A 27,321-nucleotide genomic window follows, 5' to 3' on the forward strand; every position below is an offset into this window, starting at 1 on the left:
ATCTGTCATTAGGAGGTAACTTTTTTTTGTCAGTGGTAAGTTAGTTGAACGACCTTAAAGCAGCTTGGAATCTTGGAAAGTTGTTTGGAACGTTAAGAAGATTTGAGACAGGAAAACTGAGTAAACTACAGCAAGCAATCCAACCTGCAGAGGAGTAATTCATGTTTTTGCAAACTATTCTCCATATTAATCCAAAAAATTCTTATCAAACCCAGAGTTGTTCTATACAAGGTCAAACTCAAAACCACTGTACCTGATGTAGTGAAGAAAGGAGAGCCAGTAAGGAGCTGATATGACCATGAGTGTGAGGCCTGGAGAGACCATGGGTGAGATATGGTGGTGAAAACCAGTGGAGAACACACAGCATCATGCCAACCTGGCACAGGAGGATCTGTACCACTCTCTTACTCCTCTGTGTTATCTTCAGCCACCAGGTAAATTTATCTCTCTTTTTATCTTTAACATCTATTTTTTTATTTTTTTAGTTGACTACACAGAGAATTGCCCATCCAGTTTACTGTATGAGTCAAGACTGAATGCCATATTTCTTGTGGAGAAATAAAAAACGGAACATGTAGCTGATTATTTTTGATCTTAAATGATGCTTTTTCATTTTAAGTTTGAGCTACAGGAGACCCCACTCCTCATATGCATTTTTTGCAGTATCTACTAATGAAATCAGTGCTTGATTGTTCCAGTTTAGTGATATGCTTGAAAAACAAATAATCTGGTTTGGAAATCAAATGAAGGAGATATTTTTTTTCAAGGGATGAAAGAAAAAAAGGTGGAGAGACACTTGGCATAAGACAAATACAAGACAAATAAGATCAGAGAGCCCTTTTTGTGCACTTTCATCTTCAACATTATAATACAGGGAAATTATTCAGGGATTCAAGATCCTGCGGCTGGTTTTGAAGCAGATTTAGTCCCATAGGAGACAACAGAGAAGCTGGGGAGCCAACAGCTCTTCTCGTCATTGGCAACACTGTTTGAACAGGGTCTTGGGATGAGCCACCAGGCAGCCAAATGGGCACAAAGAGGTTGCCGACTTTAGCTGTTTTCTCGCTGGCATGTGAAGATAGGGAGTGTTCAGCCAAGATAGGAAAGCTACTGTCCTCTGCCCTCAAATTTCATTTTAATTGACAGAGATGACAGGGTCTGCAGTTTGTTTCTCAAATAAAGGAAATGCTCATTTGTCTCACTAATGATAGCAAATTAGAGCAGAATCATAATTTATGGCTGAGCATTAATTAATACGATAGCTGCAGAGCACAATAACCTTTATGCCAACAGACACCCAGACATTTTTTCATATCATTTAAACATCAGCAGTAAACAGAGAGCAGTGTTTGCATTGCTGTAGGCATGATAATAATGCACGAAGCTGGGTTGATAAATGGCCTGTCAGTTATAGATTATACAGAGGTGAAAGTGGTCCCTCACTGACAAAAATTGGTTCTGATAAAATACTCCCACCAAGTGGGTAAACACAAATACTGCACATCACATCCAGTGAGAGGCTGCAGGTAGTGTGAGAGGTTTAGATCCTGTAAAGCAGTACGATATGCTGTAGATAGCATTGCCCTTCTCAAGCTTAAAAGTGTGAATGTGCCTCTAGACTGTCAATGAAGGCAAAAATGTCATACTGGAAAAAATGTTGAAACAATCCCTTATCCCTCACTTCCTGAATCCACATGCTAGGTGACAGCCTCAGTACTTGAAAATCTCATAGCAAAACGGACTGAATACTGGGAGAACTGCAGCAGAACTTTGGCAACAGGTGCACCCTCTAAAACTGGTAAGCCTCCTGCCAAAAGGTTAATTATTTTTTTTATTACTGTTATGAAACTCTTGAAAATTATTATTTATTTTATTGCAGGAAACTACTGTAGAGGAACATTTGATACATTTGTGTGCTGGCCCCATTCATCTCCTGGGAATGTGTCGGTCCCATGTCCTTCTTACTTACCATGGATCAGTGAGGGTAATTTTAGGTTTTACCCCCTCAGTTCAAAAGAAACTCATGCATGTGGTGACAAACAAAAAAGAAATGATGTCGTAGCTTTGACGTTATAACACAAAAGGCTGTTCAGATGGTTTTTTTCACTGCATCCACTTCCAAATGAATCAATCACAAGATTCTTTTGTGAAATATCCTTGTGTGAGAGACTATGCTGAATTACCTTAATGAAAAATACAATCTGGTTTAGGATACAAAACGTAATGCTACGGTTACTTCACTGACACAAAATCACTGTACGCTGTTCACGGCCTAATCTTTATCAGGACATTAGCTGACTTGTCATTTAATGTTAGCATTAAGTTGTCTAATGTCAGCGACAAACATCTTTATACAGAGGTGATGACAGAGGTGGAAATACCTGCATAGTAAGCCTGAAACTGTGTAGTTTTGATTTTTATTACACTTACCATTTTATTTTCTTTCCGTTACTGTCTCTTTCTAAGTGAAAATTAGTTAAATTAACCAGAAAAGTACCAGAAACCATCCAGGCTTTATAATCATGAAAAGAAAAACTTTTCATCATTTTAACGCCTAGCATACGTTAAAATGATTACTTGCCCAGTCAGCCTCCCCTCTTACTATAGTGACAGAAGAAACCATGCATATAAATGTGTCTTTCAATTACCTGCAGACAGCTCCAGGAGGGCACACCGAGAATGCTTAGAAAATGGGAGATGGAGGTGGAGGGAGAACTCCTCCGAGCCCTGGAGGGATGACTCAGAATGTCAGGAGCACCATTACTTTAAAGACAAGGTCAGGAGGATGGTGTGAAATACAAAGTTTTAGTCCTGCTTAATTGGAGCTGAAAGTCTGGCATGTATTTGTTGATCTGCGGCGTCTTATTCACCCTTTGTCTAGCCATTATACAAAACATTTGAGTTTTTTGGTGTCACTCCATCCATTTCCGTGTGTATGTGTGTGCGTGTGTGTGTGTGTGTGTTGGCATGTGTGTGTCCAGGAGGATGAACTATTTCGCCAGACAGCCCTCAGGCTCATCTCTGTAATTGGCTATTCCCTATCCCTAACGTCGCTCATCCTGGCCACTTTCCTGATGGGCATGTTGAGGTCAGTATCAGGAGGTACAGGGCTTTGTGATGGTCCTAACTCTGATTTATTACAACTCAGGTCATGATTTTTGCCATCATTTCTATCAGTCATGATAACAATGTGTTCAGCAGCTTCATTTCTGAGGCCTGAGAACTAGTGCAACAGCATTTTCCAAACAATGATATTTGGAGGTAAAACTGAAAGTGAATGCTTCCAAGATACTGTAATATTGATCTCTCACTGCATAGGATCTGTGTGCACACATACAGAAAGTACAATAGGTCAAAGTTGATGGTATACAGATGTTGACAAACAAGTAATATCTTATTGTTTGCCTTTTTTTTCTTTTCCCAATAAGTTTGACTAACCTGGAGATTAGTTTAAAACCTGTCGGTCTGACCACTCACATGTTCTTTGCCCCTCCTTCTTTTCAATGCTGTTGCTCAGAGCTTAACAATTAACTCTGCATAGAATATTATCCAGATATTATTCAATATTTTTTTATCATAAATCTGTTAATCAACTTCAGTTCTGATTAAAACTACTAAATGTCAAAAAAAAAATTCCAGGAGTTTAACCCTTTAAATGCCAATTTCATAAGTGATGGCATGGATTTGGGGAATAAACACACAGAATGACTCATTTTCAATATTAAAAGTGATTGTGAACTGGACATTTTTTTACCCCCCTATCACTTGGATATGTCAAAGATTGATAACAACACTGACTTTGATGCATTGTTAGTTTTTGTGCAGCATCAGATTTTAATTTTTTCTGACTAATTTATTGTTCATGGATGTTTTTGCCCCATTGACTGCCATTATAATGACATTTTTTGACTGCACAGCCATGACACTATATAATCATGCATTCTTGATGGTTGGTGGTTTCAAGAGTCACACTAGGCACACTAGGAGAAGAAGGCTTAGGGAATATTTAGACTATGGAGATAATCAGTTATCTTAAGAACAAGGGAGACGTGCAGAGTTGTGGAAACTACAGAGGAATAAAGCTGATGAGTCACACAATGAAGTTATGGGAAAGAGTAGTGGAGGCTAGGCTGAGGTCAGAAGTGAGCATTTGTGAGCAGCAGTATGGTTTCATGCCAAGAAAGAGAACCACAGATGCAATATTTGCTTTGAGAATGCTGATGGAGAAGTACAGAGAAGGCCAGAAGGAGCTGCATTGTGTCTTTGTAGATTTGGAAAAAGCGTATGACAGGGTGCCGAGAGAGGAGCTGTGGTTTTGTATGAGGAAGTCTGGAGTGGCAGAGAAGTATGTTCGAGTGGTGCAGGACATGTATGAGAGCTGTAAGACAGTGGTGAGGTAGGGGTGACAGAGGAGTTCAAGGTGGAGGTGGGACTGCACCAAGGATCGGCTTTGAGCCCCTTCTTGTTTGCTGTGGTGATGGACAGGCTGACAGATGAGGTTAGACAGGAATCTCCGTGGACCATGATGTTTACAGATAACATTGTCATCTGTAGTGAGAGCAGGGAGCAGGTGGAGGAAAATCTAGAGAGGTGGAGGTTTGCTCTCGAAAGGAGAGGAATGAAGGTTAGCCACAGTAAAACAGAGTACATGTGTGTAAATGAGAGGGACTCAAGTAGAACAGTGAGGTTACAGGGAGCAGAGGTGAAGAAGGTGGAGGATTTTAAGGACCTAGGGTCAACAGTCCAGAGCAATGGAGAGTGTGGAAAAGAAGTGACGAGACGTGTGCAAGCAGGTTGGAACGGGTGGAGGAAAGTGTCAGGTGTGATGTGTGACAAAAGAGTGTCAGCAAGAATGAAAGGAAAGGTGGACAAGACAGTGGTGAGACCAGCAATGTTGTCTGGTTTAGAGACAGTGGCACTGAGACAAAGACAGGAGGCAGAGCTGGAGGTAGCAGAGCTGAAGATGTTGAGGTTCTCTCTGGGAGTGACGAGGATGGATAGGATCAGGAATGAGGACATCAGAGGGACAGCTCATGTTAGATGTTTTGGAGAAAAAGCCAGGGAAGCCAGATTGAGATGGTTTGGACATGTTCAGAGGAGGGACAGTGAATACATTGGTAAAAGGATGCTGAGGTTAGAGCTGCCAGGAAGGAGGCCTAGAGGAAGACCAAAGAGGAGGTTCTTGGATGTAGTGAAGGAGGACATGAGGATAGTTGGTGTGGGTGAGGAGGATACAGAGGATAGGGTTAAATGGAGGCAGATGATTCACTGTGGAGACCCCTGAAGGGAGCAGCTGAAAGGAAAAGAAGAAGAAGGAGATAATCAGTTATCATTAATAAAATTATAAAAGAAAGTATTTCTATGTAACTGCATCTAACTTGATCATTTGTCATTTCCACTTAAGTCTTGGCTAAGTCCTCTCTAATGCTTTTACAATTACACATCAACTATGGATCAATGCCTTCCTCAAAATGCTTGTGTATCTGCTTACCAGGAAGCTCCACTGTACCAGAAACTACATCCATATGAATCTGTTTGTGTCATTCATCCTGAGAGCCATGGCTGTCATCTCCAAGGAAATCATATTATATGTCATGTATTCTAACCTACCACAGGACGACCCTGGATGGAACTCCTATTCAAGCTCCACGGTATAAATAAAACTGCCTCATTATTTGCATACAAGGAAGCTGTGAACTGTTTCACTTTATGTGGTTGTTGTGGCCAAAGGAGCTTGAATCAACCAAATCATTTACAAGACTAATACATTCCTCAACAGATAGCACTTCTGTGCAAATTCTCCAAAGTGTGCATGGAGTACTTTGTGGCCTGTAACTACTTCTGGCTCTTAGTGGAGGCAATTTTCTTACACACGCTGCTGTTCACTGCAGTGCTGACCAAAGGACGTCTACTCAAGAAATACATGCTGCTAGGATGGGGTAAGCTGTGTATTTGGGTGTACAGTGCAGAACTAAGGCACAGCATCTCTCAGTTGTTCAGTGAAGCTTAAAACAGTATATATAATGTATATTAAAATTACAAATTGATTTTTACCAATCCATAGGAATGATCTATTGATTCTTTGATGATTTTAAGGAACACCTGTCTTGTTTGTGACACCATGGACAGTGGTCAAGATTATATATGAAAACACAGAGTGAGTATGACATTACATACTTCACAGTAAGTGAATTAAATAATGTAAAATGTTCTGTATCAGTTAACTATTTAAAATTTGTTCATTGTTATTCCTCAGATGCTGGTCAATTGTGAACAGATGGTTCTGGTGGATAATTAGAGGACCAATTACTCTATCAGTGCTGGTAAGTGAAATCCTCATAGGTCTTTTCAGAACTCCGTAGTTAGTTACAGATTCATCATGTTGCATCATGTTGAGTGTCTTGTTCCTCTGGTGTCAGATGTTAAGTAAATTTCACTCTGATTTCACACTGTGTTTAATGTTTCATGTCTTGTGAGGGCATGTGACTGTATAGTGTGGTAGTGTGACTGATTGCTAATTTCTTGGTACGAGAGTTCGCATTAATGAGGCTACGCTGAGATGCAGGTTTTTATGTAAACTTGTCAGACTTTGAGTTGCCAGTGTTTTAGATCGAGTTCCTTTACATCTACCTTGGATGTCTGTTTCAGGTTATTTTCTTCATATTCATCAAGATCCTGATGCTGCTTCTGTCCAAGCTGAAAGCAGATCAGGTGAAATTTACAGACTACAGATACAGGTATATTTCCTTATTTACTAATGTATTCCAAATATCAGTCCAAATGACCTTGAGGCCTGTTTGCTTAGTGAGGTCTTTACAGTAGGTTACAGTAGGTTACAGTAGTTAACATTTAAATGTTAATCACTCCCATGTAAGGGGCAAAGTTAAATGTCCATAAGCTCTGGCCTCTTTACCATAAATGTCACCACAAAACCGTGCTCTCCTCTATTTTGTTCTTTGCTCTTTTGAATCCTTTGCCAGTTTTCTGGTTATTGGTTGCACCATATATTTTCATTCATGCTCTTCAGTTTGGCCAGAGCCACACTGGTACTGATTCCTCTGCTTGGAATCCATGAAGTGGTTTTTACTGTACTAATTGATGAATGTATGGAGGGCAGTAGCCGCTACGCCAGGAACTTCATCAACCTGACCCTCAGCTCTTTTCAGGTAACGACTTTAAAGTGAATTATAAACCTGACTAGAGTTTGTATTTGGTCTAGGTTCAGATCAGCCCTAATTTATGTGTAACCTTTGTTTTTTAGGGATTCCTTGTTGCTGCGTTATACTGTTTTGCTAATGGAGAGGTATGTGCTTTCTTCGGTAAGATGAAGTCACTTGTTGCCTTGTGATCCTAAAGCAGCTGATCATAAGACTGTGTGTAATGTGAAGAGTGCTGTTCAAAATAACAAACCCATAGATTTATCTTTTCACCTCAGCTCTAAACAGGGTTTTAGCCCGTTATAGCTTGTTGTTTTGGGTTCCCACAAACTCACTCACATTCATCTTTTTTCCAGCTGCAGCAAGCAGTCGCTTGTGGGAGAAGTATTGACATAAACCAATTGTGCACAGTAAAATTCCCAGCAGCAAAACGCAAGCACAGTTAGCAACTACCTGTTGAACATACTAGTTGGACTGGTAGTGGATTAGCAGCCGAAGAGCCAGTGAACCAAAACGCAGCTAAAAGGAGAGTAAATTTTGCTCTCATATTTGTTAAGTGGCCTTAAATATTCATTTCAATTTCTGCTCAATGTGTAAACAGGCAATTGTTTGCTAACTTGCATTGTATCAACTTTATAAGGCAGAAGATGTGTTTTCATTCGTAACAGAATGGGTTAAGATTTAGGAAAGAATCTGGCTTTATGACTCAAGTGAAAGGGAATGGCAATTCAGTAAAATTATAAGATTAGATGTAAGTCATAATTAGTTTCTTTATCTGTATTTAGGTCCAAACTGAACTGAAGAAACGCTGGCAGCTTTTCCTGTTCACCAACCACTTCCAGGTGAGGAGCTGTTTTCACGGTGTGCCTCTCAAGTACCTGTGGAAGTGCACTCGAGACCCCCAGCCACAGTGCTCTCGGCGGGGTTGCTCTTACAAGAAACAGTGTGCCTCCACAGCTTACCCGCACCTGCTGCAAGCGGCTGTATATGGAAGAAGTGGAGCACTTGGACTAGGAGAGGTTAAAGGTGCTGGGCTCGTGGCCTGTGACACAGCAGGGCTTGATTTTCTCACCAGGAAGAGTCTGTCCAGCAGTGATGGAGAGATGACGCTCGGGGAGACCATGGAGGAAATTCTGGAGGAGAGTGAGTTCTGATCCCAGCTAGCCTCCTGATATTTGTCACCTAACATGGACAAATGTATACTGGTACACATGTGGGAGAAGACTGAATTAGTGATCACATGAGGAAAGACATGCTTCTACAGCTGGATTACAGTACCATAGTAAAAACAGCAACTGCCCCAAGGCCCAGAACCCAAGATGCCCCCAGAGTTACTATGGTTACCCTGCGGTGTGGCTACTAGCTAAATTTGATTTTAAAAAAGCTGTTTTTACACACAATATGATGTTTCCTCTGAAAAAATAGCCTTTATCAACATCATGAGCCAACAAAACTCTTCAGTTTAAGGTCTCTGTGGAAACGCTAAAGGGGTCAGGTGTAACCCACTCTGTGAACTGCACTAAATACTCCTCTGAAGTTTATAATTACTTCTAAAATGTGATGTATTTCCTTGTGAATCCTGGCATTGAAGAACTAGAAGATGTTTGACTCTGAAGCAGTGGGATGTATTTATAGAGGGTGTTTGATTTGATTGGACAGGAAAAAAAGATGTTGAAAAATGGGGTTTGTTAAAAAAAATAAATATATATGATTACTTTTTTAATTGAACGTTATAGGGGTACCAGCTGGCAGCATTAACTTACCTGTGTGAATGTAATGTATTACTAAAGAACATTCTCCCAAGAGTTTCAAGTTTCCATTTCAAGTGATTTTTAATAGGAGCTTGATGACAACAAGCTAGATACACATTGCACAGTGGGGCAGTAGATTTGAATGCGTGAACAGGGCACCCACAGGTGCCAGTAGCAAGTTTTTTGCCCTGACGCCTGTGGCTGGGCTGTACAGGTTATTCTGGCCACGCATTCTTTGTAGTGACGAGATTTCTGAAACAGTGCAGTTTAGTTAGGTATACTCCAGATCTAAGATTGTTGGAAATATTCTGGGAATGTAAAGGAGTGTCAGAGAATTTAGTAAATGGGTCATTAACCAGAATGTATTTTACAACAGTTTGTACATATGAATTAATCTATAAATTTACCAAACAATCAGACTTAATGGAAAGTTAATTATAAATGATTTGTTGATCTTTTTCTGTCCAGTTTAATCATCTAAACAAGTTTTATTTAAACGGTATAAACTGTTATCTTTCAGTGCTGTACAGTATTATGATAAAATACATTCTTATTGTACGCATACTGCATAATATTCATTTTTAGTATTCATACTTTACAACAGCTTTTTCTTTTTATTAAACATTTTACATCTTACCATGACAGGCCAGTTGAGATATCCATATGGCATAACCTCTGGATTGAAAAGTGCATATAAATACAGTGTATTTGTTGTTTTAATGTGAAAAATTAAGCTCAATGTGCAGCAAGTTTTTTTGTTTGTTTGTTTTCTGGTCTTATGAAGCTTGACATATACCAAAGGCTTTGTTGTACAGCTAAATCTGTCACATCTTTTGCACGTGTAGTATCACAATGATGTATGTGTGCAAATAAAAACACTGTTAATCGACTAAGGCTGTCTGTCTTCTTATTCCCCTCCTACTTTAAAACACCAGCTAATGTTCCCATACAGGTAAAAAGTGGGTTCTCTAATGTAGATTTCAAAAAAGCAACAAGGTAATAAGGCCCCTGTGCTTCACGATTGCTATGTCAAGCTGTCAATAAACACTGATGTCCGTTATATTGACTTAAACCACTATCTGAACGAATAAAAATGAAACTTATGGATCACTGAACATTTCATTTCAGAGATCCGAAGACGTGAATAATGTAAGTGTAATGTAATGTAGTGTAACTGTTTTAGTCTTACACTATTACAGTGTAGGTTATCCATCAACCAGTCTGTTGTTCGCTCAGCCTGAGGGCCTGAGGAAACATCTGAGACATGTGAGTTGGATTTACGCCCCAGTTGGAGCCAATAGCAGGACAGCCCGAGTCACAGGGGCTGGGGCTTTATCTGCAGCCTTGGAGCTGATTGTTTCTCGCCCCACTCTCTCCCACAGGTGGTGACTATGGCTGGATCCTCCGTGGACGACAGCGCAGCTAAGGAGCGCATCGGCTACATCACCCGAGTCCAGAGCTTCAGCGCCAGTCACCGGCTCCACAGGTGAGGCCACCGTCCGCGGCACAAACACAGGAGCCTCTGTCTCCGCCGTTTGCTTAAACAAGCGACACTTATGTGCGCCGAATAAAACCGCTAACTCCGGCCGGATAACTGGCGTTTGCGCTTTAAACAAACACAGGAAGTCGACGGACATTGACGGAAAGAAGAGAAAGGTGATTCTCGTCATGACACGGAGCTTTGGGGGGGTCAGACCTGCATCAACTGTCCAGCGTTGTGTTTCTTACCACTGTATGTGTGTCCAGTTGTATATTTCACATCGATAAAATATCGCGTGTTGGCAGTATTATGGGATTTGTAGTTTGTAGTTCCTCACGACTCATTGGACGATTGCTGGTGCTGCCTTCACGTGTTGTCAGTAAATATGGATGAGATTTGAGACAATAAGAAATGAACAGGAATCAGGACACTTAAAGTAAATATAAGTGTATTTTCGGTTTCAAGTCTCCGTTTTTCAGTTTTACTTCAAATGTTTTCAGTTTCAATTTTCAGTTTTTAGGTTACGGCACAAAAGTCAGGGGGTGGGTGTGAATAACGTGGTTAAATGTCACAGACTGATATTGCAGATAATCACAGACTCAATGCCCGAAATTTAAGCCATTTTAGTCGCACATGCACATTTTTTAGGTTTTTTTTCGTGGCAATATATCATTTTTCATGTGTTTTAATGCAAAATTATTAAGAACAATATAATTTACTAATTTAGGTCAGTAATTTATTTACTAATGTACTAAGCCGAGTTTGAAATGAAATTAAAATGTTTACATATTTAGGGTTTAAACTTCAAAAATATGCATTTATAGGCATTTTTTGACCACGTCCAAAATTTGCGGTCTTTTTACAATTCGTGGGTGCTCAAGGAACATAACCCCTGCAAATCTCGGGAGTTTACTGTATACAGAGCCTACAGTCTGTATGCGTTGTTCTGTTAATAAAGTTTTAAATGACATTTTCTGTAAAAGCACTGAAGTAAGACTGAAATAAGCAAATGTTTCAATACTGAAAAACAGCTAATAACTGATCAATTTAAAAAGATCATCTGCTAACCAATCAAACTAATCAAATTTTATGAACTTGTTATTTTTCCATTTTACTGTTACAGTTTAAAAAACATGGAAAGTTTGAGTGTACAAGGTGTGTCTGAGTGCAGCACATATCAATAAACTACTAATCATTTTCAGTATTCACTTACAAGATGAGGAGAACAAAAAAGTCTATGGAAAATGCAACAATCCCAATGGTCATGGACACAACTACAAAGGTATGTCACAATGTTTCATTCATCCTTGTTGTATAGCACATGACATATGGTGTGAAACGCTGTTCAGCTATATCCATATATTTTAAATGTTCTCATTTGTGTCTCCAGTGGAGGTAACTGTCCGAGGAAAGGTGAGCACCAATGAAGCACGTCAGTTGTCACCAAGTACTCAGGAACTGAGACTATGCAGTCTTTGTTCTCTATCTGAAAACTCTGGGAATTTTGTATTGTTTCTAAATTATTTTAATTTTACAGAAGTACCATTACTTCAGAAAGTATTCAGACCCCTTTACTTTTTATACACTTTATTTTGTAGACATAATTTCAAGTGGATAAAATGTACATTTTCCCTCAGTAATCCATAACAAAAATGTTTTAAGATTCTTTTTCAAAAACTGAAATCTCTCATTTAAAAATGTATTGAGAACTTTTAATGTGTAGTGTCACCACTTTGTAACCTGACTGCATAATACATCCCTTACATTATTAACAAAATGATCCTCATCATCAGAGCTAATGAAGCCTGTTGGATGGGTGCTGAAATATACAAGTCAATATGCAAGTCCAGTTTCCTTTGTCTTAATACTTATAGATAACTGCCCTGTTGTAAAGCATGCAGAAAGCCATGTGCCTGTCAAGTCTAACACATGAGGCTATATCTAACCTTGAGCCCACGGGTGTCCACAGATCGACCGTCTCACTGGCATGATCATGAACCTGACAGACTTGAAGAGGTGCATTGAGGTAAAATCATTTGAACAGCACTTTCTCCTCCTTGGTAGGATTTCATCAGAACTAAGTCAGGACAGAATTTTACACAAACACAACCACTCAACAAGACAGAACATTACTGTGCTATTAATTTCTGTGTCAGACTTGTTACCATCTTTCTAGAGCATTGTTCTTTACCTTTCAATGTACCTGTACTGTAAGTATTCTGTGTTGGGCCTGAGGGCTTATTAACATGGAGGAATGCTTACTAGCTAATTGCTAATTGGTGCTGGGCAGGTAATGTACAGCCGGTGTATCAGAACTTGATGAGAGTGACAGTAAAGCTGTTGATCTCTCTGCTGGTCTAAAAAATATTGATTATTCCAGCTTCAATGTTCCCTTGATTAAAACTATATGGGCTGTATTCTTGTTCTTTCTACATAAAGGCAATACATAGTGTTCATGTAATAATGGAACAAGTTGAGAAACAGATGTATGCAGCTTTAAATTTCTGCAACCTTTTACAACAGTCCAGCTAAAAGTAAACATCTGATTCATCTATTATTCTTCTGACTGATTCCTGCAGGACGTCATCATGATTCCTCTGGACCATAAAAACCTGGATAAAGACGTCCCATACTTTGCAGATGTTGTCAGGTGTGGTGTGTTCTCAGGTGCTTTCACAAATTATACATGTATTTGTTTCACTGATTGATTCACTGTTTTGCTCTGTCCATCAGCACAACTGAGAATGTGGCAGTTTACATCTGGGACAACATGGTTAAAGTTCTCCCTCCCAACTCACTCTACGAGATTAAGCTTTATGAGACAGATAAGAATATTGTTGTATATCGAGGAGAGCAGACATCTCAGTGTTGACACGTGTGATATATAATTTAATATAGTCCTGAATGTGTACACATGCTATTAATTGCTGTTTATTTAATTCATTGTTCTTATTGCATATTCCTGCAGGCTGCGCTTAGTAAGACTGATACAGATTTATGAAGGCCCATAGATGATATTGTTACTCTTATACTCTATATGCCAAAGATTTTGTAGAAAAAACAGATGTTCAGTATTATTGTAGAATTTGTATTAAAGGTGGAAAACCTAAAGCCACAAAACCAAAATCAAACCTGAATTTCCTGACATTTTTGACTTACGACCCCCCCCCCCCTTAGGTGGCTGTGGCTCAGGAGGTAGAGTAGGTCGACCATGAACTAAAGGGTTGGTGGTTCGATCCTTGGCTTCCCTGGTCCACAGGCTGAAGTGTCCTTGGGCAAAACACTGTACCCAAAGTTGCCCCTGGTGTATGAATGTGAGTGTTTGTGAATGGACAAATAGTGTAAAAGACATCCTGACACCAGCAGAACCTGTCAGTTGTGCACAACACGTCCTAGCATTTAGTAAAATGTGCAAATTAAGGGATTAAAAATTATTCAAACTGGAAGCCATGATCCACAAAATAAACTGACAAATGAACATCTCAGGTTTGATGCATATCCTCATGAATATGTGCTTGCACGTTTGACAACACTGTGGCACCATTAAACTAATAGTGGCATCTAGTCATAAAAAAGCATACCTGTCTTAACATCTTGCATTAAATAAAACCATCCATCCGTTATCTGTACCCGCTTATTCCTTACCAGGGTCACAGTGATCTGCTGGAGCCTATTACATTAAATCCAATAGTGTGAATAGTTTGTTAAACTTTGGATGAATTGATAATTTAAATAATAAAAGTATACAGTATATAACAATAATTTTACATGATCAAAACAGATGCTGCCTGCCTGGTAACATATGTTTATTAATTTCCTTCCCCTTGTTTGCAACAAACCAATTATCTTGTCCAAGGTGATATCCCCAATCTTGGATTCCAGAGTCCAGTATGTTAAATACATACATGTATGTACATACAATACAGCATATAAAAATATACAGTTCATATAAATAATAATACAGATAAAACCAAATATAGTCCACACATAAGAAAAACTAAATCTACATTTCTTCACCTGCCCATGTCGCTTGACCAAATGGTAAGGCAAATTAATGTTGTTAATAAAGTTATCTTTAAAGAAAAAAAATGAAAGTCAGCAAACTCCCATTACATGATGTAGATCATGAATATGACCAAGAGTTCACAGCAATTACTAAATGGACCAGGGGTTAAGATGGTTCAGTGAAGTGCAGGATGTTTAGCCACTAGAGGGCAACATATTACCTTCAGAAGAACTTTATTTAGGTTTGACATCCAGGCATTGTGAAATAAAACACTGTCAATTTCCATGTTGAGCCAAGTTCATATAAGCATTGGCTCTTAGCAGTACAGACAGAAGAGATTTGCCAAACTAAACATACTTTTCAAAAGAAGTAATTTTCCATATTTTCCAGCTGTTTCTACACATGCATATTCCATTGAAACAGACTTGTGTGATTTATGGAGATAATTCTCACTGTCCTGTAGCACCGTAACAGCAGGCACAGACTCCAGTCATAAGATAATATATACAATCTGATTCATTACCCAAGGTTCATTGTAGCAGACATGCAACTCTACTGCTGTCTCTGTAGTGTTTGAGCAACCTCAGTGACAAATCACAATGTAAATACAACTCATCATGTAGAGTATGATGCATTAAAAGCAGTGTTACTCTGGCACATGATCCCAGTCTTACAAAAATATGACATTTTTTTCAGCATTACCAAATTCCAACAAAATGATATGCCTACATAAGTAAATAAACTCATTTCAGGAGATGATTTCATGCACATCCAAGTTTGAGGATGTGTTTAATCAGAATGCAAGGCGTTTAATGTAGGATGAATGTAAGACATGTAAAGAACTTCTTGAATTCTTCCACAGCTTGTCGTCCTTGGACTGATGTGTTGTAGTGTGATCCCTTTAATGCCTTTGTGAATTAAGACCATAACATGTGTGAAATGTCATTGGATTCACATACATAAGTGATAACAAGGAAAGTCCTCTTTTTATGCCAAAGTTATAATGTTTATGTCAAGATTCAGCTGCTAGCACAAACCTTTAATTAATCAGATTCCATAAACATGTGTCATGCATAGGCAGACAACCTGCCACGAACATGCTGGAGCAAGACAGATGGAGCAGAGATAACCCTTTCAACTCTGATTGCAGATCTGAATTAGCCGCTTCCCTTCTGTCTTCATTCTTCTGACTCCAGTGGAGGTAGAATGATCCCAGATCTGCACCTAAAGACAGTACAGTACTGGATAGATACAAAACAAGCCACACTCCATAATTATACTCTGATAGCAGGCAGCTGGATTACTGCAATTAACAGGTAAAAGCCAGTGATTATCCCTTTGCTTCATGGCCAAGTATTTTTCACTGTGCCTTATGATCCTGAATTAAGTTTGCTTTTATCTTCTGTCAGGAGGAACGTGTTTTACTGTTTTGTGTATTTAGCCATTAGCAAGACAGATGGGTCAGATTACATACCTTAATTGTCTTGGCAAATATAACTTCAGATATAACTTTATTCCCAAAGTGGTAGACTCTCACTGTTTTGGTTATGTCGACAGAGTCACAGTAGTTTCATATGTCAGCAAGGTGATGACCATTAGCCCATTAATTGTTAGGAAGATAAGGGTGGCTTTAAAAAAGGAAGCCTGGGAAACTCATCACTTTTTCCATAACATTGTATTATGTACTCCTGTGTTTTCCAGCACTGTCAGTCATAATGTTTAAATAGAAGGTGAGAGTGTTTGGTTAACAAAGCACATCTACGAATAAAAGACTTAAAGCTAAACAATGAGCTGAAGGATATTAAAATATTGGTGAAGCTGAAGGGAACTGTAGATTTAGGGGACAATTCTCTGTGTGTCATCATTGTAAGCAACACCTTACATATAGTAAGATAAATCTAAACTGAAATGCGAATACTGTGAGGCCCGCACACATACTGACTTCAACTCAACTTGGCGCTCCACAAAACCAGCTGATCCCCTGTCATACAATAAGGCTGTAAATTTCCACTGCCAGTCAGAATAAAACCTTAAATAACCTGTTGCTTTTATATCCCCAAGATAAAACAAGAAAAATTATCCTCCGCTGCCATTTTTCCTATTTTGGAAGGTAAACATATCACTTTGTGCATGATTTCCTCCCACATGACTGACACATTGACATGCAGGCAGACAAATGGGGAAATACAAAGCACTGTTGGAAGGGTTAAGAATTAAGAACAGCTCATTATTTGGGGAATGCTTTCTGAGCCCTATTAATTCCACATGAATAATTTGATTTCACAGGGTTTAACAAAATACTGCCTTGGCAGATGTTGTCAGGGTGTGCAACCTGCCCTTTAGATTGTGAAACTTTTTGATAAAGTTGTAATGTCTTTGGCTTTTTGATCATTACAGTCCTTGAAATGATTGCATGCACATTTACACATTACTTTATACATTTCTGACAAAGCCTCTAGTTATCAAAGGTTTAAGGTTAAGGTGATATGGTTTAATTTTTTTAAGTGTAAGACTTTGTGAGTTTTTAAATGCGGTAAATGCTGTAACCAAATTATTAGTTTCTCTGATTAAGCTGGTGTAATTTAAGCCAATCAAAACCGTGGATATATTGGGCAGTGTCTGTGGATGAGCTGTACGCATGCTCAGATGTTCTCTCCAGGCGTGTGGAGTGGCGGGAAAAACATAACATAGGTGCAAATAAAGGTCGACAGAGTTGAGGACATTGTAAAACTGAGAGAAAATACTGTTGCTACATTGGAACATATCTCTTTGAGTAAATAAGTCTTGAAGGTAAATGATGGATGTGGTTAAAGGGGTGTGGCTAAATCATAGGTTAGTTTGCCAGGTAGCTGAACTTGCTAGATAGCTCGCAGCAATAAAGTTTATTTGAGCTCTATCGGTTGATATAAGTCAATGATCCTGTAATTGTTGAAGTGTGTTTTTAACGTCTTAAAAGTTTTGAAAGATGTTATGTGTTGATGGCGATCATTTGGCACAGTTAGCTAGGTTTGAAGATGCAGGTTTAGCTAAATTAGCAAAGTGAGTGGGGGAGTTGGCTTGTAATTGTTTTCAGTGGAGACAGATGTTGTGATAGGTGAACAGCTGCTTAAACTGAATGTAGCTGTACACACAGTTTTTGCAGAAAGAGATGCTAATAGTTAGCAAACTCCTAAGCTCTTCAACCTGCTCTAAGAGCTGCTTGTATTTTGGGTGTTTTTAAGTGTTTTTAACTGCTGCATTTGTTCTTTCATTTCAGTATAAAGGTAAATATACTGCATTAGTACATGATATCAAAACAGCTGTAAAGCTAGCTTTTTATATTCAACACTATTTATATTAGTTTATATTTAACACAGCTGAGCCTTAAGATCCACAGAGGAAAAACCTGGTCAGTCCCTATGTAGCAGGTGTTTCAGAGAGGCTTAAACAGATTTTTGGGAGACATACCAGTCCACTTCAAACCCACCAACACACTGAGACAGAGACTGGTTCACCCTAAAGACCAGACACCAAAACAAAAGAGGAGCAATGTAGTGTATGCTGTCCAGTGTAAAGAAGGATGCTCAGAACTCTACATTGGAGAAACCAAACAACCACTTGACAGGAGGATGGCCCAGCACAGGAGGAGCAGCCCCTCCATTTAGAGGTAACAGGACTCTTTTGAAGACAGTGTTGTACACATTTTGGACAGAGAAGATACAGTATTGTTCAAAATAATAGCAGAACAATGTGACTAGCCAGAATAATCCAGGTTTTTAGTATATTTTTTATTGCAACATGGCAAACAAGTTACCAGTGGGTGCAGTAGATTCTCAGAAAACAAACAAGACCCAGCATTCATGATATGCACGCTCTTAAGGCTGTGCAATTGGGCAATTAGTGGAAAGGGGTGTGTTCAAAAAAATAGCAGCGTGGCATTCAATCAGTGAGGTCATCAATTTTATGAAAAAACGTGTGAATCACGTGGCCCCTATTTAAGGATGAAGCCAGCACTTGTTGAACATGCATTTGAAAGCCTGAGGAAAATGGGTCATTAGATACTAACCACACCTCACCTGTGCTCACTCCTTTGTTCACCTAATGAGACTATTCAGACCAGGAGTGAAGTGAAATTAATCAGGAGTGTGGGTCTAATGACTCTCACCTGATTTACATAGCTCACCTAGTGAGTCTATGGGACTAAGGGTGGAGTGAAAGTAACCTGTGAGATAAATTGGAGGTTCTAGTTCAGCCTTTCTCAGACGGATGAAGCCACTTGGCTGAAATGTTTTGGCCTTAAAACTGAAAGTCCAGTTTCCATGACTCAACCTCTAGATAACTTCCCCTGGACGACTGAGAATCTTCACAGACATTTATATTTAACACTATTAGCCAATACCAAGTTTAAATTAAGTTCTAAGATGACTAAAGTGTTTTTAAAAACTGTTCTGTGCACAAGGTCAGTCCTTCATTAAATGAAGATGTTTTCTGATATATGACTAATGTATATTCTTACATTGAAGAGACATAGTAGAAATGTAATACTATGATAAACACTCTTTCATGTCTGTGGTTGGAAATAGACTGCTTGTATTACCACTGTTCAACTGAGGTCTAAGTTCATGTAATAGATGGATCACCACTTCTCCATGCTGATGAAGCAGCTGGATGGACTGTGGTAAACTTTGATAGAGTTTGTGTTTTTCTAATAAATATCTTCAAAAATGTTTTTCTTTATTAGTTTCATGTACAGTACTGTCTAAAGCTAATTACACATCTAATAAAAATACACACCACATGGATGTATCTTGGGTCCAATATTTTTTGCTTTACATGCTGTAGGCATGAATAGATCATAGTTAGCAAATAAGTAATATTACATGTTTATCTGTGTGTCTATTATGGCTTAAAGGTTGTAGTCGCTGCTTTTAAGGACCACCAGGTGACCATGAAGCAGATAGTCCTGGGTCTTTGCCATAAAGAAAGTAAGAGCTGAACCCACAGGTTATGTGGTAATGTTTTAAACGCACTAGCCATGTAGCTTTGACTATAATAATTGGACTTGAGCTGCCCACCAATAAGTAGACATTTGAGGGTCTTCGAAAACTGTGATGACGGTGGATGGCCAATACCACAACAATAGCTCAAGTTCTAAAATCAGCTTTGATGAACAGTGTTACATTATAATGTGTTAGACATTTGTTGTTTTTCAAATAAACAGACAATTTGGATTTAAGAATAAAAGATACTTTCTCCAGCCCTGTGATGGACTGGTGACCTGTCCAGGGAGTACCCCTGCCTTCTACCTGAAGGAGAGCTGGGATAGGCTCCAGCAGATCAGAGGGTTGGGAATCAGAGGGTATAGATGATGGATGGATGGATGGATACTTTCTTAGGTTTGGTTACAACACATTGATAGAAAATACCCTTCACACTGTATTCAAATACCTGTTGTGGAAAATGGTGAACAATACTGATGTTTTTTATCCATCTATCGACCTCCTTCTATTGCAGCCTTTTTACTGCATCACGTCATTTCCTGCTTTGCTAGTGTCCTAATTACTTTGGCCACTAGAGGTCACCTACTTAGCATACACATTGATATTGGGCGGAGGATGCACCTTTCCAACTTCAATTTCCAAATGATGAATCCTTACTTTTTAGCACCCAGATGCCAAACATGGTGAAAGTTATACCTTTTATATGCCTTTATATGTTAACTTTGTTATTTTGAGCATGTTGCACTTGATTTCACAGGGCATGAGTCTTAGTTATGTGGATGTATAAGATTTTTATTGTAGTACTTTATAGTTTGCTTATACTATTAAATTATTAACTTTAGCAATGTGGGGTGTTAAATATGTTCACTTGATTATTTGTACTTTCTGACACTTTTTAATTCTGTTCAATATTCATTCCACTTTCAAGGCAGCAGTCTGATCACTACAGTTTTGACAGTATATGTCTTGGTGACATTATGGCTTTTTATGACATTATGATTTTTATCTTTTTTACTGTCAGCAAACTCTTACTAAAATGCTAAAGTACCTTTAAGTAAAAGTTTGAATGCATTGGTTTTGCTTGTAGTATTTTGTTACTGTAAACACTAGAGTATACCTTAGTTTTACTTAAGAAAATTGTATCATTATTTGCCACAGAATTTTCGATATTGATCATTGATTTGATATTGATTTTCCCAATGTAACAGTTTGTATAACAGCAGTCAGCCCTATTTCTTTGTAAAGCTTAGAAAGGTTTTCTTTTATTAGTTACTAGTAGAATATACTGGAGCAATCTGTTTACAATTACATGTAGATAGACTTGATCCTGGATATAGTGATGGTTTTTATATATCATGTTTAAAAGATTTTGGTTGCCAGTTGTGTTATTTCTTGCCACAGGTATGTGCTTTTACAAATTGAGGTGTGTGGATGTGTCTGAGGAGATTCCATATTGTTCTGTTGGAGGCTGGCACTCTGTCTCCCAGTGTTGTGCTGCTGTCAGACAGTGGTGTGGCTTTAGGCAGGAGGGAGGAGAACTGTGTGTGTAGGATGAGGGGGGGCTGTTCAAGCTCGTTCGTGTTTTCTTTTTGCCCGTCACTTCCCTCCCTCCTGTGCTTGTCAGGGTCAGGTAGCAGGCGTAACACACTTTCACACACACCCCCACAGCCTCAAAACAGCATGCACACATGGACATGTTTCACTCCCTCCCCAGATCCTGCTTGGGTGAAGACAGCATGGGTGGCTGTGAGCTGTGAGGATGGAGAAGAGAGTGTGTGTGATCCAGACTGACTTCCACCAGTACAGACCCACCATCGCTCTGCACAGCAGACCCCTAGCACATGTAAGAAACTCGCCTCTTCATGGTACTTCTTTTTTTTTATTTATCTTTCCACTCATTCTGTTTCTCTCAATTTTTAAAAATCTTTGTATATATGTGTAAGTCATTTCTGTTTCACTCTACCTTGCTGTGTGTATGTGTTTTCCATCATGTTGAAGTACTATAACAAAAATTAGGGTTCCTCTTCATTACAGGCCCACAGATCTTAGAAAGTGGAGCTCTTCATTCAACAGGGGGCGTCAGAGGGTGTAAGGTTAAGCTGGTATATATACCGGTGGTGACATTCAGTGTCTGGACATATTGATTTTTTTTAAATGAATCTTAAAGTGGTTATACATTTTCCTATTGTTCCAGATAAATGTAAGTCTGATTTATAGGGCTGACACTGGCCATTCTTTCTCCTGCTGTCTCTCTGTCAGAAACACACATACATACACACACTGCAGAGGAATGAAAACACAGATAAGTCACAAACTGAAACAAAAAAGTAAGTTTCATCTGCTATATGAGCTATAACTATGTGCTTGGAAAAGAATATCAAAAAAGGTTTAAAAGTACAGGTTAACTTGCGTGTTAACTTGTCCTTGTGTCCAAAGTGACTTACAATAGGTGGATTCACACATTCTTAGAGATTTATCTCATTATTTCAGTAAAAACAAGTAAGTGCTAGAAACTGTTGTAGAGATGAAGTTGAAAGTCTGTAGAGGTGCAGTTAGCCATGTATTTGCACTGTAGACTGAGCTGGCTAGCTGTTTGTACCTGCATCCTGATTTTAAGCTAAAGTAAGCTGGCTCAAGAGTAGTATTAGTCTTCTAACACTCTGCAAGAAAGCAAATGTGTTTTTCAAAATGTTGAATTACAGATTTAAAGTAGTCATAAAGAGTAGAGTTAGACATTTAGCCACGTTACTAGATCATGTATTGCTCTTATAATAAAGACTGTGTACGTCAGACATCCAGTGCACACACAGTCATGGTTTAAGCACATTTAAATATATAATTTTTCATATTTCTTTTCTTATTTTCCTGTTAAGTTACCAAGTGGGTTTTTTTTGTCTTAACTGGAAATATAAGGGATTTGTTGTTTTCTATGTAAAGTGCCTTGAGATGATTTTTGTTGTAGTTGGTGCTATGCAGACAAAACTGAACTGAATTAAATAGATAGCCTGGGAAGGTCAACATTTTTGCTTTTTACTTCTCCCAGTTTACAAGTTTTTACAGGCCTGTATAAACGTGTGGGTCAGAGAATAACCTACAACCCATCCAGATTTTAATCCAGGTCCAAAATCTAATTAGAAATCACTGTAGTGGCCACTGCTGTATATGCATAGGTTTGCTTGCTATGCTATATGGTATACTGTATATCACTGTGTGAAAATTCTGCTTCCTGCTACTGCATGCTGTGATGGCTCTTTCAGTAGTTGCATGCTGGTCTAATCTCTTGTCATTGTCTACCTTTGTATTTTCACACCTGCATGCATATGCAACATACACACAGTTGGGACAGCCAATCACAGACATAAAAAGATGTATGGTTTCATCCTTGATGATGCCCCATGTGGGCCATTATTAGACTATAGTGTTTTATGAGTGAATATTTTGTATCTTTGCATGTGTTTTATCTTAACGTCTATCTAAAAGATGCTAAGTTGAAAGGAATGCCAGTGATCTACCAATAATAACTATGTTCAGGCCTACTCAGTTTAGCATAACCACAGTCAGCGTTGTCTTTAATCTACTTGTACTTTGGTTCAGCTATGTCAGGTATTTCAGTCAGCCCCACCAGGACAGTCACTGGCACTGATGAACAGAAACCCTTCACTGGGTTTCTTATGTCAACAGTTATCTCATCAGTGTAATTACCTGACAACATTCATGTCATTGATATGATTTATTAGCTGGTGTTATTGTACCTGACCTGTAGCCAGTGGAGTACATGAGTGTAAGTGAACTATGAGGTGCTTCAGTGATCAAAGACTAACTGTGTGTTTCTCCATGACCTGGATCCAGAGTTCAGCCAGAGGCCAGACTTCAGCATGGGATCATTTTGGAGTTTTAAGTTTTACAGTACAAAATAAAATGCAGATCAGTAACTGAACAGGAACAGGAATACAAAGCGTGGTTGATGTGATTGTTATTTTCAGATCAACCTCCAGGCAAGAAAAGTAACAGCAACGGAAGAGGGGTTTCTAACAAGACAACATTTTGTTTGTCCAAAGGCTGGAGGAGCCTAGGCATGACTGAAATCATTTACATCTATTTATTGGTAGAATACATCTAGATGTAATTTGTCAGAAAACATTTTGGATGTCAAGTGCCAGAAAAAGCATTGTGACAAAGTCAGAGCTGATTGCAATGGCAAATAAGAAATTGATTTTAAAATGTGGTAGATAACCAGTGTTTTACAATTATTTGAAGTATTTAATGTTCATCCCATGTTCTTGTTAGGTTTACAGTCATTATTATTTAGCTTACAAGTTCTGCGGGAATTGTGACCTCAGCATGCTGGGTGCTCATGCTGCTCAGTAACATTTCTAAGCTCAATCAATTGGTCTAATTTCAGAATAATGACCACAATTAATAGCAAACTGTCTGTGCCTCACCCATCTTTTAATCCCGTTACTCTGTTCTGCTGGAGTTAGAGCTGCAGATGAGGCATGATTTGTATACTGTTATGAGTCAGAAGAAAACACAAAAAACAATAGATGAACTGGAGCTATGACAGTTATTGCCTGAATGTGTAGCATTAATGTTATGAGGTGGGGTTATGGTGAGGACACAGTTTCTTTTATTTATGCTTGGGCACAAATTAGAACACTTTCTAAACTTAACTCTAAACGCTCTTTCCTTCGCCAACTCTGGCACAAAACACAAACTAACATTAATCCTCCAACACAGGACAAAGATAGGAGTAGGTACATATACACGAGAACAAACAAGACTAATCGAACACAGGTGAACCTAATCTGGACTAATGAACAGAAACCTACCTGAAACTAAATCAAACAAGACAGGAAAAACAAGCACCAAAATAAAAGTCCATACAAACGAAGTCAAAAACATAAGACTATGACAATTAAAGAACTATTACTTTCTTTACCAGTAGATGTGGACACAAAACATATGCAAGTTTTAACTAGTATGGCAGTATATCAGTTTCTATTTCCTATTGGTGGCACAGGTTGACAAATGCAGAACTGCTGTGAGAAAGACTTAAGAGCATAATACTGTGAGGAATTGTATAGCCCCCTAAAGATAGTAGGCTCTGCTGGTTTCTGAGTTTGTCAGGAACAAGCCAGTTCCACTGTATTACACTACACAGGCGCTTCCATTTTTCTGGTCACTGAGAGCACATTGAGCATCATTTGTGCTTTGCTCTCCAGATTTGTCTGTGTCCAAACTGGCCAGTGAACTACTGGAAAATCTGTCTCTGTGACTCTACACACTCAACCAATGACAGAATTTCTGCTTCCACAACAGCTCTGTCTCAGAAAATTGATGAGAAAAACTACTGTATATTCTGAACATACTTTTAACTTTTGCAAAGCTTTGAAGCGGGCTCCAGACTTTGTGTGTTTTGTTGTGCTAGCATAAAGTTATTTCTGTTTATATTTAGTTTGCCTTGTTACATGTCTGAGTAGGGCAAAGGGTGACTGGGATTGTGTACACTTGGCTTGAAGTTGAAGCCAGTAGCATCTGAACCGTCTTGCATTCGTGAATAGGAGCCGAGATGGTGAACAGCTGTTCAAATAAAATAATGGAATGGGGATCATGGGATTAATATCCCAGTTAGCGCCACTCAGATTGGGAATGCCAAGGATCATTGGAGAAGCAGCTTCATTGTGAAATAGCTGCACTGTCTGGAAAAAATGTTAAAAAAAGTGTCATTTAAAACTCACTAAAAACAGTTTAAACCAGGCAGTTGGAAAGTCTGTTTCGCTGGGAGAAGTGCAGCCTGTGTCTGTTTTGTTATACAGGTTTCAGCTGACAAATATGTCTGAGATTCAAGTCAAAACACGAAAACTGTGCTAAAGTGTAACTCACATTCAGCATTCAAAGAAGGATTGCACTGCAACAAAGAGAGCATTACATTTTTACGTTCACAACAATAACAGTGGCTTAAGAGGTTGAGCACTGTGATTGTGCTAAAGGTGAACCATTGATGTCACATTTATCTTCTGCTTCTCTGGCTTCAGTGTACATATTGATCTTGAGTACAACGGTAAATCCTGCACTGACAGGTAAATATATTGTGTTTAATCTGACTACAGGCAAAGGAAGTTCAGGTGTGTCAGCAGGCAGATACCTATGGCAGTTAAAATGCACTTGTCTAAAATCTTATTGGGACAACATAGCAATTACCAGCGTACACTTTCGAAAGACGATACCACATTTCCCTAATTCTCCACTAACATACTGTCCGATTTGTCAGCTTTCAGAGGTAAACGCACTATCAAAGTTCAGAGAGCCGAGCTAATGACAGCTCTTTTCCAAAGTCATACCGACACTCAAGCAGCAACAGGTTTCTGTGTGTGTTTTCTTCCTGTCTTTCTATAACACAGCTTTCCCTTTTAAACCTCTTCTTCATCTGCAGTTCTCACTGTTTCCAGGGAAGGAAAATACATTTTGTTGTGTTTGTTTTGGAAGTAAAGCCAGAATTACTTTTAGAATTTTATTAGGTGTGGAGAGAAAATAAAAGAAGAATAATTGCCAGTGGCACAAAGTGTAAATCCATGCTGTATTTGCTATCTGTAACATATGTCAGTTGCTTTGGATAGTGCATTTAGGTCAAGGTTGTCTCCTATGTAAAATACATTAGATTTAGGTGTTTGTGGTTGTTGCAAGACCTGGTAATTTAAAGAATTCAGTGCGGACAACACACATGGACCCTGCTAGCATTACTGTTTTCTGTATATGAGAATAAACTTCTTCTTCTTAAGCAATACTTAATTCTATTTTTCTCGTCTAGTTCCACCATGAGGTTGACGTCTTTGAATTTCAGCAATATAACTACTTGCATGATGACTTATGCAACTTTGGTTTTCCTTTAACTTTTCATCTTAAATCAGAACTAATGACCTTACCATTAGTCTTTGTTTTAGTACTATAACTAGCAAATTAGTACTATAAGAGGCAAATGTTAGTATTCTACACTTTTAAATTAGTATGGTGCAGATAGCAAATATCAAACCCGTAAAACATTTGCATTGACTCTGTGAGGCATTGCATGCTTTCAGCATTTACTGGTAGCTCAAGTACACAAAGGTCCTTGTCTTGTTTTAGATGCTGATATAGAAGTTTGATGGTAATTCTTTGTGAATTTATCAATTTGTTGTTGTTATAGATATTTGTAAGAACTGGTTTAAGCACTGCCAGTCTAAAATAAATATTGCCAGCTGGCTTTTACATTTAAATTTAAAGGTAAATCCATACTTTATTAATGTAACATAAAGATAACCTACTTCAACAATGCCATATAATGCAAACTTTAGCAGACCTGGGTCTGGTCTTATCTGAGGTACATGGTATCTGATACTATGTACCATATTGTTTCTGTAAATGGCATAAAAATATCAACTAAGCTGTAGAATAATATTAGTAAGTCCTCATATCAATTACAACAATTACCAGTATCAGTTGTTTTAGATGTTATGATGAATTATGCTCATGTTGAGCTGAATTCCACTGTCAAACTCCAGGTTTAGTTCATGTCACACTGCATTATTGTGTTTAGACCAGTCTGTCAGAGCTTCACATCTGTTTAGCATTTGAGTCTGGATCACTGTGGTCTGGTGGACCGTTAGAGGTGCTCCCGATGGGGAATATAAAACACAGACCTGTTTTCCCTGCAGTAAAGGGCGGCCCACATGCCAATAGCATCTTTACCCTAATACTGTCTGTCTCTGATCAACTAAATGTTACTGCTTGAGTCATACCTTTGATCTCTGACCTCTGTACCATGTAGCGATCATGTCAGGGTGAACTAGCATTTGCAGTTTATAGTGTTTGTTTTACTGGATTGAGGTTTTAAGTGGTGTTGTTAGCTTATGTAAATAGTTTTGATTGTAGAAACCTATACTGAGTTGCTGGCTGTCATGAATGATTCCTT

At 38.6% G+C, this 27,321-nt stretch overlaps 3 protein-coding genes across 3 annotated transcripts in view; all 3 read left to right on the forward strand.

Annotated features, from left to right (window-relative positions):
• Positions 1–362: 362 nt before the first annotated feature.
• On the forward strand, positions 363–8,920 carry glp2r (glucagon-like peptide 2 receptor). The gene is made up of 13 exons (XM_026315855.1): positions 363–434; positions 1,702–1,798; positions 1,880–1,984; positions 2,655–2,776; positions 2,982–3,088; positions 5,495–5,651; positions 5,780–5,939; positions 6,097–6,157; positions 6,257–6,323; positions 6,649–6,737; positions 7,028–7,166; positions 7,262–7,303; positions 7,943–8,920. Exons 1-13 carry the CDS (start codon positions 369–371, stop codon positions 8,309–8,311), a joined length of 1,581 nt encoding a protein of 526 aa, XP_026171640.1. The 5' UTR covers positions 363–368; the 3' UTR covers positions 8,312–8,920.
• A 1,308-nt stretch (positions 8,921–10,228) lies between these two features.
• Positions 10,229–13,970, forward strand: pts (6-pyruvoyltetrahydropterin synthase). The gene is made up of 6 exons (XM_026315657.2): positions 10,229–10,394; positions 11,591–11,670; positions 11,779–11,801; positions 12,358–12,414; positions 12,968–13,038; positions 13,122–13,970. Exons 1-6 carry the CDS (start codon positions 10,300–10,302, stop codon positions 13,258–13,260), a joined length of 465 nt encoding a protein of 154 aa, XP_026171442.1. The 5' UTR covers positions 10,229–10,299; the 3' UTR covers positions 13,261–13,970.
• A 7,116-nt stretch (positions 13,971–21,086) lies between these two features.
• The window catches only part of LOC113135305 (myosin-16), a 47,701-nt gene continuing 41,466 nt past the window's right edge, over positions 21,087–27,321 (forward strand). Inside the window, exon 1 of the mRNA XM_026315219.1 lies at positions 21,087–21,216. Within this exon, the coding sequence (XP_026171004.1) occupies positions 21,133–21,216 (84 nt within the window). The 5' untranslated portion in view covers positions 21,087–21,132. The remainder of the gene's footprint in view (positions 21,217–27,321) is intronic.

The sequence above is a fragment of the Mastacembelus armatus genome, chromosome 19 (assembly GCF_900324485.2).
Source record: "Mastacembelus armatus chromosome 19, fMasArm1.2, whole genome shotgun sequence".
Taxonomy (NCBI): Eukaryota; Metazoa; Chordata; class Actinopteri; order Synbranchiformes; family Mastacembelidae; genus Mastacembelus; species Mastacembelus armatus.